This window comes from Betta splendens, chromosome 22, assembly GCF_900634795.4.
Source record: "Betta splendens chromosome 22, fBetSpl5.4, whole genome shotgun sequence".
NCBI lineage: Eukaryota > Metazoa > Chordata > Actinopteri > Anabantiformes > Osphronemidae > Betta > Betta splendens.
Genome location: NC_040900.2, coordinates 8,056,464 through 8,072,108, shown reverse-complemented (window position 1 = coordinate 8,072,108; position 15,645 = coordinate 8,056,464). Strand labels below are relative to the sequence as shown.

Sequence of the window (15,645 nt, the reverse complement as noted above, 5' to 3'; positions counted from 1 at the left end):
CATCCACAATCACAGCACAGCCCAGCTCATCCCTGACCTTCTGCAGCCAGTCCAGGGTCCTCTTCATCTCTGTCTCGAAGTCTTTACTTTGAATAAACCTGTTCTCACACTCTTCTATCAGCTCGCCCACTGCAGTCTGCAAAGACCGCAGCTCCTCCTGCCACAGCACCACTTGCTCCTTAGAGGCGTCATGGGCCGCTTGGTCAACACGAGGTGCAAGGGTGTCCATTTGTTCCATGAGCCGTGATAAGTGGGAATCGGCGCTCTGGAGGCTCCCTGCCAAAGCGTGGTAGTTCTTCAGCCTCTCCTCAGCTGACTGAGTTTCTGCATTGACCTTAACCAGCTGCTCTTTTGTGGCCTTTAACTCAGAGTCCACCTGCATAGCCATGGCCTTGTGGTCCTCAAATGACTCCAAGGTTTCATCAAGATGCTCTACTTTCTGTTCCACCAGCCTCTTCAGGCCGTTGTATAGGCTCACAAGCTGGGTCATTTCCTCTGGGCGCCACGGTTGACCTGTGCTACGAAACCCCTCTTTCTTCTGGTTAAGTTCACTCACAGCTAAGCCAAGGTTACTCAGATCTTCCTGAATTGCCTTGTAATCACTCTGCAAACTGACAACTTCTTCTGTTTTCAGCCCTACAGGCTGAGTGCCCAGACTGTTAAACTGTTCTTCAAGCTCTTTAAGTGCCTTGTGAGTAACATCTATAAAAGAGGTGTACTCATTTCTTGTAAGAATGGCCTGCTGGATTTTCTCCTGTTTCTCTTTGGCTGCAGCCAATATGCCATTATATTGCTGTGGCATGGTGTTGAGTTTTTCATCCAAATAGCAGTGATCCACCTCATTCAGGGTAGGCAATATTTCCTGGCCAGCTCTTTGCACAATCAGGAGGAGGTTTTCATATTCAATTGCCTGCTCAACTATCAGTTGGTACTTCAGTAGCTGTGCTTCCAACTCAGCATCTCCAACCATTAAGTTTATTTCAGGAAATGTGACTATATCAGCTTGCTTCAACCACTGGCATATCTTCTCTAGATCAATCTTGAAATACTTTCTGGAAACAAGTACTTTTTCGAGCTCTTGGAGTTTCTGGCCACATCTGTGAAGGGTTTTGTCAAAGATGTTTTGCAACTCCTGTAACTTTGTGAGAATCTCATTCCTTTCTTCCTCGCTGGCATCCCTCATTAGATCTCTACCCTGAGACCACAGGGAGGTCAACTCGCTCTGATATGCTTTTAGACTGCTTTGGATGTTTCTGCATGTTCTGACCTGTTTAGCCAGGTCGTCAGGTAACAAAGCAATGTACTCCTCTGCCTGGGCCTTCTTCTCATTCTGCTGGACCCAGGAAATGGACTGGCTCACTGCCATCAGGAACTGGGTTCTCTCTGTGAAAGCCTTGCTTAGATGCTTTCTGCGCTGCACCACTTTCACACTCAAGGATTCGACCTCGGCTTGTGTATCACAAATCAGCTGCTGTAGATGCTGACGTTCACTGAGGCCGAGACAAGCCAGGACCCTGTCTGCGTCAGCCATGGCTTGGGCCAGGAGAAGCTGCTTGGCTTCCAATTCGCTGCAGATGCTAAGGTGGTCAAACAGGAAGCTCTGAGCTAGATCAGGAGGCGGACTCATTTTCATGGCTTCCGATAAGGCAGGCTGTTGCTCCTCTGCCCAATCCCGGGCCTCTCTCAGCCGCGCCTCTACTTGACTCATATCGTCCAGTGTCACCATTGAGTCCTGGATCTTCCTCTCAATTAGGTTTTGCATTTGTGACCATCGCTGCTCAAAGTGGCTGATTTGCTCTTTCACCAGCTCCTTGTCATCCAGGTTTAAATGTTGGATGACTTTCTGTTTCTGATCCTTGAGATCCTCAAGTGTACCTTTGTGTTCTTCCAGAGTTATTGCAAGTTTTCGTAAAGCCTCCAAGTGTTGAGATGAGCTTTCAGCATCCGTTCTAGAAAATCATTATTTAAAACATATTGAATTAGTGTTGTGTTGTAAAAGGCTTTTGACCTTTGCAATGAAAATTTATATATAGCAAAAAAGGGACAAACCTGGCCAAATTGTCCCATTCTTTGGACACCTTTTCAAACAGCACCTCCACTGCAGAGATGCAATCATGATATTCTCTAGACCTCTGCAGGTCCTCCTCCCTCTGAATCTGCAGCTTGCTGGCCTGGTGACAGAGATCAAGCCAGGAATGGCTCAGACGATCCAACTCTGCATGTTCTGGAGACTCCTGGCCACCAGTCAATTTGCTCACAGTCTCAGTCATTTTGGTCAAGATATTCTGTTTAGACAGCAGTTGCTGGCTGCATTCCTGTAAGATAAAAACAGACAAGGGTGAGTTGGAAATAAATAAAGCCCCCTCTTCCAAAAAATAGAAAATGATGACTGCATAAAAATCACGATTGGTGTGTTAATAAATTCATTGAAGTCACATTTTCCTCAGCATCTCATCAATGATTAGGACTGCTGTCACTTACCTTGGCTTGTGTTAACATGTTCTGAGCTATCTTGGTCTCCAGCTCTGCTGGTCGTCTAGAGAGACTAAGCAGCTGCTGCTCCATGTCCTGGAACAGGCTGGTTAAATCTTGTTTCTGTTCCTTGATCTCTCTCCAGCCCTCTGAAAGCTCCTGTGCAGTAGACATCCTTTCCTCTATCTAGAAAAATATATTTTTAGTTGTCTTTTTTGCAGAAACTGAAGTTACAGTAGCTCTTCTGCATATATTAACATAAATCCATCCATCTTCTACCGCTCATTCCCGTGGAGGGGTCGCAGGAGCTAGCTGAGGGCGAGGGCCAGGGACACCCTGGACAGGTCAGTCCAGGGTGTCCCTGGTCCATCGCAAGGCATATATTAACATACCTTATTGCATTAATATATTGATATTTGTTTAGATGAAAAAAATGCTGACCGTGAGTTTGACCTGCTGAACCTCAGCAGCAGACACTCTGACGGATTCATCTGACAAGTCACACACGGAACACACCAGGTCCAGGTAAGTGCTGGCTTGCTCATGAAGGGCTCTGTAGTGCTTCACCTGTATATATATTAGTATATATTTTGAATTAATTACGGAAACTGACAAATGTACATAATTGTAAGAGCAGAAACATTTGAACTATGTCGTAATTACCTGTTTCAGTGCCTCCTGCAAACCAGAAGGCTCCTGATCATTGAGCTGGAGCTCCTTCTGCACAGTGGAAAGCCAGGTTTGGCACTGCTGGAGTGTGTCCTGATGACTGACATGCTTCTGCAGCTCTCGGTCAAGACTCTGGTACACCTGTTGCACATTAAGAAACACTCTAATTCAACACAGAGAAAAGTATCTAAAGCATCTAGTAAATGGACAGTTCATATTACTTACACGCTGGGCAGTGCTGCAGATGGCAGAGTAGCTGTCTCTGGCTCCCTGTTGGTGAGCCTGGACTTGATGACTGATTTTAGCTTGAATTTGGTCGGTACAGCTGGCAACAAGACCTTCTCCTTTCTGCTTCAAGCTGGTAAGTCGTTCCTCAAAACTAGAGATTTCTTCCATTATTGCCTGAAAATGTAGGAAATATAATTTATTTATCATAAACCAAAATTATTTTAGTGTATGTACAGTATTAGTAACAACCTTATGACAACAGTCATAGTTTACAGTTTACAGTCATTTTTACTCTGTAGTGACAGCTGCTAACCTTGTGTCGGGCTAGTTGCTGCGTGGCCATCTCCATACTGCTGGTCTGCATCGAGTCAGATGTCACCAGCCTACTGGACATCTGTAGCAGCCATTTCTCAACCTCCTGCAATTCACTATTGTAATCCTCATGCTCCTTCACCCATTCAACAAGGTTCTGGACCTGTGTCTGTAACAAAAGCCCCAAAATTAGTTTCAAACACCTTAAATTGTGTCTAAATGTTGCTACTTCTTGTATAACTGAGACAAGAGAGAACTCCCCTATAGCATCTTAGATTAAAGGGAGTCTTACCTTAGCTGCCAAACAGAGGTCCTGGTAATCAGCCAGCAGCTTTTTCATATTTTCCTTTATGGTGGAGTCATTAACTATGTTGAGCAGGGCATCTCCTTTCTCGAGGACAGATTTCACTGCTGACTCATGAGACTCTATTGTCTGCTGGATGGTCTGTGTACATGGAAAAGAATTGAAGGCAAAAACAGGTATTCACACTCTAGTTGTAAACTCACCGAAGCAAAAAAGGTAGACGGTAATGTTAAGTTACCTTGTACTTCGCAAGCTGAGCCTTTTTCTGGTAGAGTTCTGCTTTAGGCTCCACACTTGATGCTAAAAGATTTTTGGTGTCCATCACCCACTGGGCCTGGTTCTTGTATTTATCCATAAAGTCTTTGGAGAGTGAGAGACATTTCTCAATGGAGCTGTGCTCTGTGCGCAGAGCAGCCATCAGCTCGTCTAGTTGGAAAAGACGGGTGTCCACCTCCTCTTTTAGTTGTTCTGCTTCAGGCTCCTCCAAAAACGCCATGGCCCGTTCTGTCTTTTCCCTCATTGTCTTCAGGTAAATGTGACCCTGCTCCATATCTGTCTGAAGAGCCTAAAACATACATGAGTATTTATGTACTGTATTCTGATAGTCCAATCTATGACTGGTCTGAACATCATGCAGTAATACAGAAGGAGAGTGTACCTCTAGTTTTTTCATCTTTCTCTCCATAGCAAAGCGGTCTACTACATCAACATTAATTGCCACAGTGCTAAAGTTGTTCTGAGCTGTGTTGAGCCAATCTGCAAAAGTCCTGAAAACACCCTGTGCCTCTTCAATGCAAGACACCTCCTCTTGAAGATGTTTGATGGTCTCCTGTGATTTGGTGGAAGGAAAATAAATTGCTACATGCTGATTAAGAAAAACATTAACAATCATGAGATACTGTACAGTTTAAGCTTGTTACCAGTAAATGCAGAAGTAGGGCGTGGTAGCGGGCTGTGATCCAGGTGGCTCTGGTACTGATACGACTGCTTATATGGGTTTCATCCAGAACTTGTTGAGCCAGGAGGCTGAGGCCCTCCATTTCCTCTTGATAAACCAGTACTTCCTCCTGCCAACTCTGATCAAATAAGCAAGACTTGACCTCACACCCAAAAAACTTGACACTACCCAAGCCTCACTGAATAGTATTATCTACTTTAACACTAGAACTACTGGGTTTTCTAAATATACCCATTCCCACTAGAAGGTGGTCAAATGATCTGCTCGGCTAGCTGAGACCCTGAATCATCTGTGAACAGCTGCCTTTGTTAGGTAAAGAGGGCCATCACTGACGCACTCTAGGTGGTGGGTTGCGTGGGCTTGCTGACCCTGCTCCTGTCTGCAAGGATGCACAGTTCCTATGAGTCTAAGAGTGACATCCACTGTTACAATGTTCAACCGCTATGTGCTTGGATTTACAACGTGAAAGGACGAGTGTCATTGTTGCGGTCTCACCGAAGGAAGCAATAAGATATCATCATCAATAATACAATAAGACAGTTTTAGATCCTTCTCAAATGTGGCGAAGCTTTGTTTATTTACAAAAAAAACTAGTTCAAATATTGTTTGCACTGTAACGTCATCAAAAATTACAGAAAAGATGACAGTACACTCATCAAGTTTTAACAAATGTGGAATAAAAAATATAAACAGAAAACGCTTGAAAACGTTTTTTATATTCCGTTTATTTCGTTATTACTGCTTTCACCTGTAACACATAAAGTCATTGTAGAGCTACAACCATGTTCCTACAAAGTTAACCAGATGTTTATTTCGTTATTCCCTCTTTCATGTCCGTCTGTTGAATGAAAGTGGGCGTGGCCATCCACGTAACAGAGCAGGGACACTGGGGGAAGGGGAAACGCTCATCAACACGCAGGACAAAGATCTGCGTTTCTCTGCTGCTACAGCCTCGGCTGCGTTGGGTTGTTAGTGTCCCTTTCACCTCTACCACATGAAATGTGTTCCTGCTAAGTTGATCTTGAGCTGCTATCAGAATCGTTTTTATTCGCCAGGTTTGAACAGGGCAAACATTATTTTTATTTACAAAAAAATTAAAACGTTCACATGTGATTTGCCCGCTTTGATGTAGACAAAATTCTTGAAAGCGTTTTACATTACATCCCGTTTATTTCGTTATCCCCACTTTCATATCTGTCTGATAAATAAAAGTGGGCGGGGCTATCAGTCCCGTAGCAAAGGTAAGCGCTGACTGTGGGGGCTGGGCGCATCAACATACAGGACAAAGACCTGTGTTCCTCTGCCACAGCCTCCTCTTTCAGCCTGTTGCTTTGGGCCGTTATTCCCCCACTTACTGGAGCCACATGTTGACAAAGTTGACCAGCCGCTTTCATGTAGACACCAAACTCTATAAAGCATTTTACTTTACATTCCGTTTATTTCGTTATTAATATACATGTAATTGCAAATGCTGCTCTGAGCTCTTTTACTTTGATGAGTTTTGTGTCTACATGAAAGCGGGCAGAACAACGTCCATGCGTGTGTCACGCTGAAAGCGGCTGGTGAACCTCTTGGGAACATGGCTGTAGCTCTGCAATGACTTTATGTGGTACAGGTGAAAGGGAAAATAACGAAATAAACGGAAATATAAAACAGAAACGCTTTCAAGCGTTTTCTGTTTAAATTTTTTATTGCACATTTGTTAAAACTAGATGGGTGTACTGTCTTTTTTCCTAATTCTTAGTGACGTTACAGTGCAAAGCGTATGGGATTTTTTTGTAAATAAAAATAATTAAATAAACGGAATATAAAACGGAAACGTTTCAAGCGTTTTCTGTTTATATTTTGTAAATAAAAATAAACCCGGTGAATAAAAACGATTCTGAAAGCAGCTGATCAACTTCGTAGGAACACATTTCATATGGTACAGGTGAAAGGGACACTAACAACCCAACGCAGCCGAGGCTGCAGCAGCAGAGAAACGCAGATCTTTGTCCTGCGTGTTGATGCGCGTTCCCCATCCCCCAGTGTCACCGCTCTGGGACGTGGATGGCCACGCCCACTTTCATTCACCAGACGGACATGAAAGAGGAAATAACGAAATAAACAGCTGGTTAACTTTGTAGGAACATGGTTGTAGCTCTACAATGACTTTATGTGGTACAGGTGAAAGGAGTAATAACCAAATAAACGGAATATAAAACGGAAACGCTTTCAAGCGTTTTCTGTTCACCCAAACTAGATGGGTGTACTGTCATCTTTTCAGTAATTTTTAGCATTTGCATGTTGTTGTAAATGAATAACGAAATTAACAAAATCTACGTTTAAAAAAACTGAAGAGTTCCGTGTCTACATGAAAGCGGGCAGAACAACGTCCGTCTATGACTCACTGCCAAAAGCGGCTGGTGAAACATGGCTGTAGCTCTGCAATGACTTATTATGTGGTACTGGTGAAAGGGGAAATAACGAAATAAATGGAATATAAAACCGAAACGCTTTCAAGCGTTTTTTGGTTTATATTATATTTTTAATTGCACATTTGTTAAAACTAGATGGGTGAGCGGTGTACTGTCGTCTTTTCTGCAATTTTTAGTAACGTTACAGTGAAATAATGTGTGAACTTTATTTAGTTTTTTTGTAAATAAGCAAAGAAGCAAAACTGTCTTATTGTATTGTTGATATTTTTCATTGCTTCCTTCGGTGAGACCGCAACAATGACACTCGTCCTTTCACGTTGTAAATCCAAGCACATAGCGGTTGAACATTGTAACAGTGGATGTCACTCATAGACTCATAGGAACCTGAGTAGGAACCCTGCTCTGCCTTGCAGGCAGCAGCAGGGTCAGCGAGCCCAGGCGTCCAACCCCACAGGGTGCGTCGGTGATGGCCCTCTTTACGTAACAAAAGCGGCTCTTGGCAGGGTGCCAGCTGGAGCGTGGCGGACAAGTGATCACCCAGCCGTAGTTAGGGGTATATGTAAAGGTGTACGTCCCTTAGTAGTTCTAGTGTTAATAATGTGGATTCGTACAACAGTACAAAACTTTCCACTGTTCTCACAACTCTAACCTTTATTAGTTGGAGCTGAGCATCTTTTGTAGCCCGATCTGATCGCCGGTTGCTACGGAGTTGTGCTTTGGTCTCCATACTCTTTAGCCAGCTGTCAAGACGCTGGAACTTCTGCTCCATCTGCCGGAGCTTAGCCAGGGCACTGTTCAGCTGAGCCCGGGTGTCGGCCAGCCGGGCCTGGTACGACCTCCACTCCTGCTGCAGGGACTCCAGCGTTCGGTCTTCTATCTGAGGCAGACCCCAGGGAGTGACCAGTTCCCGACTGACCAGCAAAGTGTTCAGCAAGGCCTGGCCCTCTGTGCAGTATAGCTGCAGTTCCTGTAGTTACACACAGTTACACTTCCAGTTGTCTGTTTAAATAATTCTGTATATTTATTGAACTGTACTACTTGGTAATTCAACTCTGACCTGCAGCTTTTGAAGAGTCTCCTCCAACATGTCAACATCACCCTCCAGTTGGGTGTAACAGCCAAGTTTCTCTTGCTCTTGTTCCAACCAGTCCTCAAACGCATGAAGGCTACGTTGATACTCCTGGTGGGCTTTGATAAGCTCCTCTGCTTTACCCACTGCCCTCTGAGGACACAGTGAGGAAGACTTTTAATTTATCCTGATTCCTTTGGTCTCAGTTAATAAATAGGTTTTTATATGATATACTTTAGTAAAAAAAACTATGCTTATTACCATGGCGTTGTCTTTGATTGTGTTATAACGCTCTTGCAGATCCTGGAGCTCCAGCTGAGCCACATAGTTCTCAGCAATACTGGCACTCTTTGCTGTAATGGTGTCCAGTAGGGTGCTATGGCTAAGGACTTCCTCATATAGCAACTGAAACAACATGGAAGTAAGTTCTAAATATACACTAGTTATTGTCAATATAACACATAAGAAGAAGCGGACCTTTGCCTTCCGAGGCCGAACCGTTACCAACTACGCTACCAGGCCACACCATAACAACTGTGGCTAAACGGTTCATGTGATTTTGAACCGTATTCTTTCTGTATTTAAGCTTTTGTAATGGACTAGTACCTTAGCTTTGCTCAGATTAGCACTTTTATCTCTCATCTCTGGACACTGTTTATCAGAGGGGTCAAGACTCTCCTCAACGCGCTCAACCCAAGACACAAACTGGTGCACATCCTCTTGGTAACTGGTCCACTGGGACAGGGATCCTTCCAGCTGACTGTGAATAATAAATAAATACAGTATTTAGCTGTGTGCACATACTGCATATGGATTTTGTAGGTGTTAGTCAGTTTAAAACCCATTCTCAATTGCTTTAATTTGAAACAAACCTTTTGCATTGGATTGAAGCAGAAAGCAGAGCATCCCAGCAGTCCTTTAGCTCCTGTATTTGTTTTTGAACTGCAGGTACACCCTCAGAAGAAGTATTTCTCTGAACTGACTCTCCTCTGGTGATCAGCATCTTCAGTTGAATCTCCTTCTCCTGGCGAGCAGTGAGCAAGGCCTGGCGACACAATCACACGTGTTCAGAATCCAACGTGATAAATTAAAATTTCCAGTGCCAGCGTTTTATTTTTACCTCCAGCTTGATCATCCTGCTGTCAAGAACATTTTTGTCAGCGGTGGGAGTGCAGTAGGTTTGCAGCATGTGGCTGGTGTCAGCCACCCAGTTCTGAAGCTCCTTTAGCCCTTGGGAGAAAAGCTGGTGCTCAGTCACTATTCTGTCAATTCTTGATGCCTTTTCCTGCAGAGCAGATCAGCAACAACAACCAGCAAAGCAGGAAACAATCAGACGATTAAATGGAATACAAAGCAATCACAATCTGATTCATTCTTTCATTACTAACAAAGGTTTAGTAAATTACATGAAGCAATTAATAGTTTTCAATTTAGTGTAAACAAATAGGAGGAATCAGTGTTTAACTAGTTAGTACCTTTGACATCTAATATGTGTAAATTATATTCAGAGCTCAATTCAGTCTAGCGCCTCTGGAAAACCCGGAAAAGCCCCAATGCACATGCAGATTAGGCATTAGACATTACTGTACCTTGGTCAGGTTGGTTAAAGCTAGGTACTGAGCAGAGAGCTGCGAGACACGGTGCACAAAACCCTTGCCGGCCGCGTGTTCATCCCACAGCAGCTGGGCCTTCTCTTTTAGCTTGCTGAGCTGAACCTCATGAGAGGATAACTCCTCAAGCACAGACTGGAAGAGCACAAGCAGGTTATCAAAGAGGCATGCAAGCTGACACGTACAGGACAGGTAACTTCAGAGACAAACGGAAGGGTTACGGATGGCAACATGGCAAAAGGTGGACAGACTTAAGACATTCTAAAGATAGTGTTTAATGTCTGCATACATGTATGTTATAGACTTATTGTTAAGAAAACATGGTAATGGCAGCAACGAGGAGCAGACAGAGAAAAGTAAGCAACTGGCAGTTAGCTTAAGCAGACGGCACTGATTGCCAAAAGTGGAAAAGCAACACAAAGATTGCTGCAATGGTGCATTTCTAAAAATCGAAGGTAGACGTTCTACTGTAGCACAGGGTGGTTGTTGCACCGAGCATGGACATGAGGTATGTTTCCCGCACGGTGTTTGTGGAAATGATTACCGTACCTGCAGCTTGTGAAGCTCTAGCTTCTTGGCTGTGAGATCGTGAAGTCTTGTGCTGCTCTCCTGGACAGCCAGCTCTGTGGCATTCAGGCACTCCTGTAGAGGCTCAGCACTGGCCTCAAAATCCTTCATCTGAGACAGAAGGTTCTGAAACACAAAGTAACAAAAAGAGTGGATTTTAACAATGTATTGATTTACAACAGCTTTTGATAAAAGCACATATGGGGAAGAGGTCCCATGCTTACTTGTAGACTTGTTTCTCTGTTGTGCAGGTTGGACATCATATTCTTCCAGTCCTCTCTAGCAGTGTTCATTTTGGATCGAATGGTATCGACCTTGTCTTTAGTTGCAATGCTAGAGACAAACTCACCGTTCAAAACTACAGCATTTAGCTTTGACTGACCTTGCTCTCTGTCACTTAGAAACTCCTGAAAAGAGGCAGAATAATTGAGCTGAAATCTCAGGCAGGTGCTTAATGTTTATTTAAAGGACAAGGTTTTGTCAGTGGTGATAAAATTATAAAATAAAATATAACTGCTGTACCTGAATTTTCTGTAAGCTGCATGATGCCTCGTTCAGATTTTGCGGTACATCAAAGCACTTGGCTGTGTTGATTTTGGCATTGACCAGCCACTGCTGGAACTCTCTGCAGGCTGAGCGGAACCCCTGTTCCAGCAGCTTCTCTTTGCTCTGGCACTCTCTGGAAGCTTGGAGACTCAGACTAGGAACAAAAAGGAGCAAAAAATGACGCAATATGCATTACTGTGATTTATTTGGTTATTTATAATTTCTTACCTGTTGTACTCTTTAATGAGAGCAGACACCTTCTCAGATTGCGAACCCATGTCTCTGGAGAATCGGCAGAGATCATTAAGTTGCGTCTTCAGACTTTCACACATGGGTTCAGCTTTGACAAGTTCTTCTAATGTTTCCTAGAAAGATGGAAGTTAGAAAATGTTGAAAAAGCACAAAACATTTATTCTCGATTGCTATTTATATGTTTTTATATGTCATTAATGAGTGACTAATCAATGGAAGTAAACTAGGCCAAGACCAACCTTTGCTGTTTGCCAGCCTTTAACAGCCTCCTCTCCCTCAACTTTCCCCTCTGCCTGGGTCAAACGTTTACGCCAGTCCTGGAGGTGGCACATAAAGTCCTGTAGATCCTGTTCTAACTGTGCTGAAAGACTGATAAACTCTTGTTCGGAGCTAGCTATTTGAGAGAGGGCAGTCTCCAAACTGGCTCGTGTCTGTAGTGCTCCGCGTTCCCACTGCTCCCATGATGACAACAGGGCTGCTTCCTCTCGCTCCATAGCCTCATAACCACCTGAACCAGTGTGGTCTCTGGCCACTGCTCCAGATCTCTGAACCCGGCTCAGCCGCTCTCTGCCACGCTGCTTGGAGTCAAGTAACTCCTAGAAAGTAAAAAAGAAGTAGAAATATTATTTGATGGGCGATAATTTAATACAATATGTGGAGTGTCAACAACTCAAAACTCAGCAATTTTAGATCAAATGAGAGCAGACACTTTTTTAAGGCAAGACCTCTTACCTGCACCTTGGAGAGCTTTCTTTTAATGGAGAGCGAGTCTCCTGAGAGGTCAGACCATCTCTGGAGCTCCTCTTTTGCTGAAACCAGCCAATCATTGAAGTCTCTCACAGAATCAAGATACTGCTCATGCTCAGACACAATGTTCTGCACGGACTGCACTTTGCCCTTCGGGAAGAAAAAGACGCTAAGTACCAACTGCTACAGTAGTATGTTTTTATCTGTATGGAATACTGTAAGAGTTTGCAACCAAAAAGTACAAGCCACAGAATATATGTACCACATGCCTACATCTCTATTACCTTGACAACAGCTGAGATATCAGAAAAGTGTGCATTGAGTTCTGCTCTTGATTCTGGTCCAAAGGCCTGGTCGCTGGTTTTTTCATGCAACTCCACAGCTTTATCCGTCAGCCGTGATAATGCTGCTGCATGGGCGTCCACATCGGCCTGGATGGCTCTGAGGCGCTCAAGCAAAGCAGACTTCTCTTTGAGGCCGGGCTGCTGAGGCAGAGTCATCCCCACCTCCTGCTCCACTGACTCCATCCACTGCTGCAGCTGGCTCTTATTCTCCTGAAAGCTGCTCCACTGGGCCACAGTCCACTCCAGACGGCTGCAGACAACAATGGCGTTAAACAAGACTGGAGGACAAGCACATTTAAACAGGTATAGGAACAAAAGGTGTCAGTGTTGGATTTTAGCCCTTTCTTTTGCACATTCCCTACCTATGGCAACTCATAGACATCATCAGCATGTTGGCCCAAGCATCCTTCAGCCTCTGTAGCTGTGAACAGATGGCTTCCTGATCCTCGATTCTGTTGTGTTTTAGAACCTGTTCTCCTTTTCCTACTGTCATGTTGAGCTTCACCTCACCCTCACCCTTCATCAGCAGAATATCCTAAAATACAAAAAAAAAACATTTCACATTTTCAAAAAATTCTCTGTATCAAGATGTTTTTTAAAAATATGCCTTAACTGATTTTTTTGTGTGATTCACTGACCTGTACAAGACCAAGCCTTTTCTCCAAGGTCTCTTTATTGCCAACTGTGCTGTTGAGTGAAGCCAGGCGCTCCTGGACCCCATTAAGCCAGGACCAGGTAGTCTGTAGTGTGTCTTCAAAGGCTTGTTGCTCCTGTAAAGTCAGCTGACAGCTGCGCAGCCTCTCTCTTACGCGCCTCAGCAAGGCCTGGTGCTGTGACTGCAGCTGAGCCGACACTCTCGTCTCGCTACCGTCACCTCTCCCGCCTTCATTTAGTGCCTGGGCCTCCTGGCATAACCGCTCAAAAGAATCCCTGCATGACAGACAGCTATTTGTGAGTTATAAGAGCACCTTGCTATTTAGCTGAACAATCTCAGACGCCGGTAGTTTCTTTTAGCACCTTTCTTTGAGCACCTCCTGTTGGTATTCCTCCACTTGCTCGAGCACAGCCTTTTCAGGACCACGCTGCTTGGTCTCAAGCTGATCCGTAGTCAGCCTTTTTTCCATGTGCTCCAACCACCACTTGAGCTTCTTGAGCCGACCTTCAAACCTGCAGCATAATTACAACATGCTTACTGTGGGAATCACAGGCTTGAAAACTCACTCTCCTACAGAACTGGATTGTGGAACTGCCTTACCCTTTTACAAGGGAGGCACTGTCCTCCAGGATCTGTTGGTTCTGTCTGCACTGCTCCACGAAGCTGTCCCAGTCCTGCTGAATGGAGGAAAGATGCTGCTGGACCTGGCCAGCGCTGGCTTTGGGAAGATGAAGCAGGAGCTTCTCCCCCTCCTCACATACTTGAGTAAGACGTATCTCACCCTCCTCTACACGATCCATGGCACCCTAACATATAACCACAACACGTTTTCCAATACATCTGTACAGCTACATGTATTTTGACCCAAGTATTTCACTGGCATAAAGTGAGATTTGCTTTACCTTAAGTTTCTGTAGTTTTCGTTCCACAATTTGAGTGTCTCCAGATCGGTCACAACACTCTCTCACTATCTCTCTCTGTTCTGAAAGCCAACGATGGAACTCCTGAACCAGGTCTGATGTGTAAGGAAAAAAGCGAATGACATATAGTTATGTAGAGTAAATGCTACTTAGTCAAGTAGTGCGTAAAATTGCTATTCAAATTTAAACTTCTCACCACTGAACTGCTGTTGAAGACCGTTTTGCAGTGAAACTAACGTCCTGGCTGAAAGTTGATTCACAGACTCATATGTTTTGATGAGGTCGGTGAGTGCTGAACCTAAACCAGACAGCTCCTCAGAGGGATATTTTCTGCAGAGGGTGTTAAGGCTCTCCCTAGTGGAGTCAATGCTTCCTTGCTGGTTTTGCAGTTCTTTCTGAAGGTCCTTAAAAACACACAGTGTAAAGAGTTGATTTTATTATTGACTGCGTTACCTTCTCACCTATAGCAGATATATGTTGACATGATACATTCTAGCTCAGTACCTTCACTCTGCAGATGTCCTCAGGATCCGATCCAGTGGGCGATGACACCAGGGAATCCTCCATACTTTTTAGCCATGCAGACATCTGATTGATGTAGTCCTCCAGCTGCTTCCTTTGGGAACTAAAATCCATTAGGTTTCCTCTTGACTGTTCATGGAGCTTCTGAACAGTAGTGATCTTCTTGCGCAGGTCACTCTCCAGCACCTGTTACAATTAAGAGTGTTTGTGTCTGAATAAAATTCACAAAAATAAAACAAAAATGTATAAAAATTAAAATCTAGCATATTTATTACCTGTAGTTTGGCAGGAGTTTCTTCACTCTGGCTGCACGTCTTTAGCTCTGACACTTTGCTCTGCAAGGTTTCAAGTTTCTGCTCCTTTTCACAAACTTCCGCCTATGGATGTATCGAATGAGAGATGTGTGTATTACACCCCATTTGACATTTCTACTCATTTAAAGCCAGGTGTTACAGTATCTCGTTAGTAAAGTCAAGATGTCTAATGTCTCTAAACACAAAGGGTCATAATACCTAGAATACATTTTTCTACTGTGTGACAATATTCACATTTATTAGGTAAAAACAAAAACATTAACCAGCTTTGCTATGAAATCAAAAATACCTGTAACACTGAGAGTCGTGCCATAACCTTCTGGCTGTCGTTAAGGTTGGTAAGGCTTTCATTCAGTTCAATCACACAGCTGCTTGTCCAGCTTTCAATGTCCTCACTGATTTTACGCACATCTTCCCACAGAGCCAAATTCTGGTTTAGACGATCAATGTTGTCATCTATTTTCTCAGATACCTGAGGAGGTGTTTAAAACATGTTTTAACTCTCTGCAGTAAGTAAAGCAAATTCACGAATGAGACTGTAGTCACACTTACATCCAACCACTGATCAACATGTTTCTCCATGTCTTTTTTCAACATTTGATAATCACAGTCCGGAATCTTCTTCAGTTCAATCAACAGCTGTTTTCCTTTGGTAGAAAACTGATCAAGTTCATGTTGCTTGCCAGCCATATCTGCCTTCACTGCCTCGTGCTAGAAACAGATCATAACCCAGAAGTAA

General features: G+C 43.8%; 1 protein-coding gene across 13 annotated transcripts in view; it reads right to left on the bottom strand.

Moving 5' to 3' along the window:
• The window catches only part of syne1b (spectrin repeat containing, nuclear envelope 1b), a 64,239-nt gene that overhangs the window by 25,256 nt on the left and 23,338 nt on the right, over positions 1-15,645 (bottom strand). For 12 of the 13 annotated variants that reach the window (XM_029139281.3, XM_029139291.3, XM_055505963.1 and 9 more), the window contains 35 exons: positions 15,459-15,617; positions 15,196-15,378; positions 14,868-14,969; positions 14,575-14,778; positions 14,267-14,474; positions 14,053-14,165; positions 13,751-13,956; positions 13,513-13,662; positions 13,134-13,425; positions 12,858-13,030; positions 12,436-12,745; positions 12,137-12,301; positions 11,644-12,000; positions 11,381-11,517; positions 11,129-11,306; positions 10,831-11,013; positions 10,589-10,732; positions 10,019-10,174; positions 9,550-9,714; positions 9,302-9,474; positions 9,036-9,189; positions 8,691-8,834; positions 8,418-8,582; positions 8,010-8,327; positions 4,906-5,061; positions 4,644-4,814; positions 4,224-4,550; positions 3,974-4,126; positions 3,683-3,850; positions 3,367-3,543; positions 3,136-3,282; positions 2,914-3,039; positions 2,482-2,658; positions 2,050-2,315; positions 1-1,949 (listed from right to left, as the gene is read on the bottom strand). In XM_029139281.3, coding sequence (XP_028995114.1) covers positions 1-1,949; positions 2,050-2,315; positions 2,482-2,658; positions 2,914-3,039; positions 3,136-3,282; positions 3,367-3,543; positions 3,683-3,850; positions 3,974-4,126; positions 4,224-4,550; positions 4,644-4,814; positions 4,906-5,061; positions 8,010-8,327; positions 8,418-8,582; positions 8,691-8,834; positions 9,036-9,189; positions 9,302-9,474; positions 9,550-9,714; positions 10,019-10,174; positions 10,589-10,732; positions 10,831-11,013; positions 11,129-11,306; positions 11,381-11,517; positions 11,644-12,000; positions 12,137-12,301; positions 12,436-12,745; positions 12,858-13,030; positions 13,134-13,425; positions 13,513-13,662; positions 13,751-13,956; positions 14,053-14,165; positions 14,267-14,474; positions 14,575-14,778; positions 14,868-14,969; positions 15,196-15,378; positions 15,459-15,617 — 8,356 coding nt within the window. The remainder of the gene's footprint in view (positions 1,950-2,049; positions 2,316-2,481; positions 2,659-2,913; positions 3,040-3,135; positions 3,283-3,366; positions 3,544-3,682; positions 3,851-3,973; positions 4,127-4,223; positions 4,551-4,643; positions 4,815-4,905; positions 5,062-8,009; positions 8,328-8,417; positions 8,583-8,690; positions 8,835-9,035; positions 9,190-9,301; positions 9,475-9,549; positions 9,715-10,018; positions 10,175-10,588; positions 10,733-10,830; positions 11,014-11,128; positions 11,307-11,380; positions 11,518-11,643; positions 12,001-12,136; positions 12,302-12,435; positions 12,746-12,857; positions 13,031-13,133; positions 13,426-13,512; positions 13,663-13,750; positions 13,957-14,052; positions 14,166-14,266; positions 14,475-14,574; positions 14,779-14,867; positions 14,970-15,195; positions 15,379-15,458; positions 15,618-15,645) is intronic. The other variant, XM_055505965.1, reaches the window with a different exon arrangement.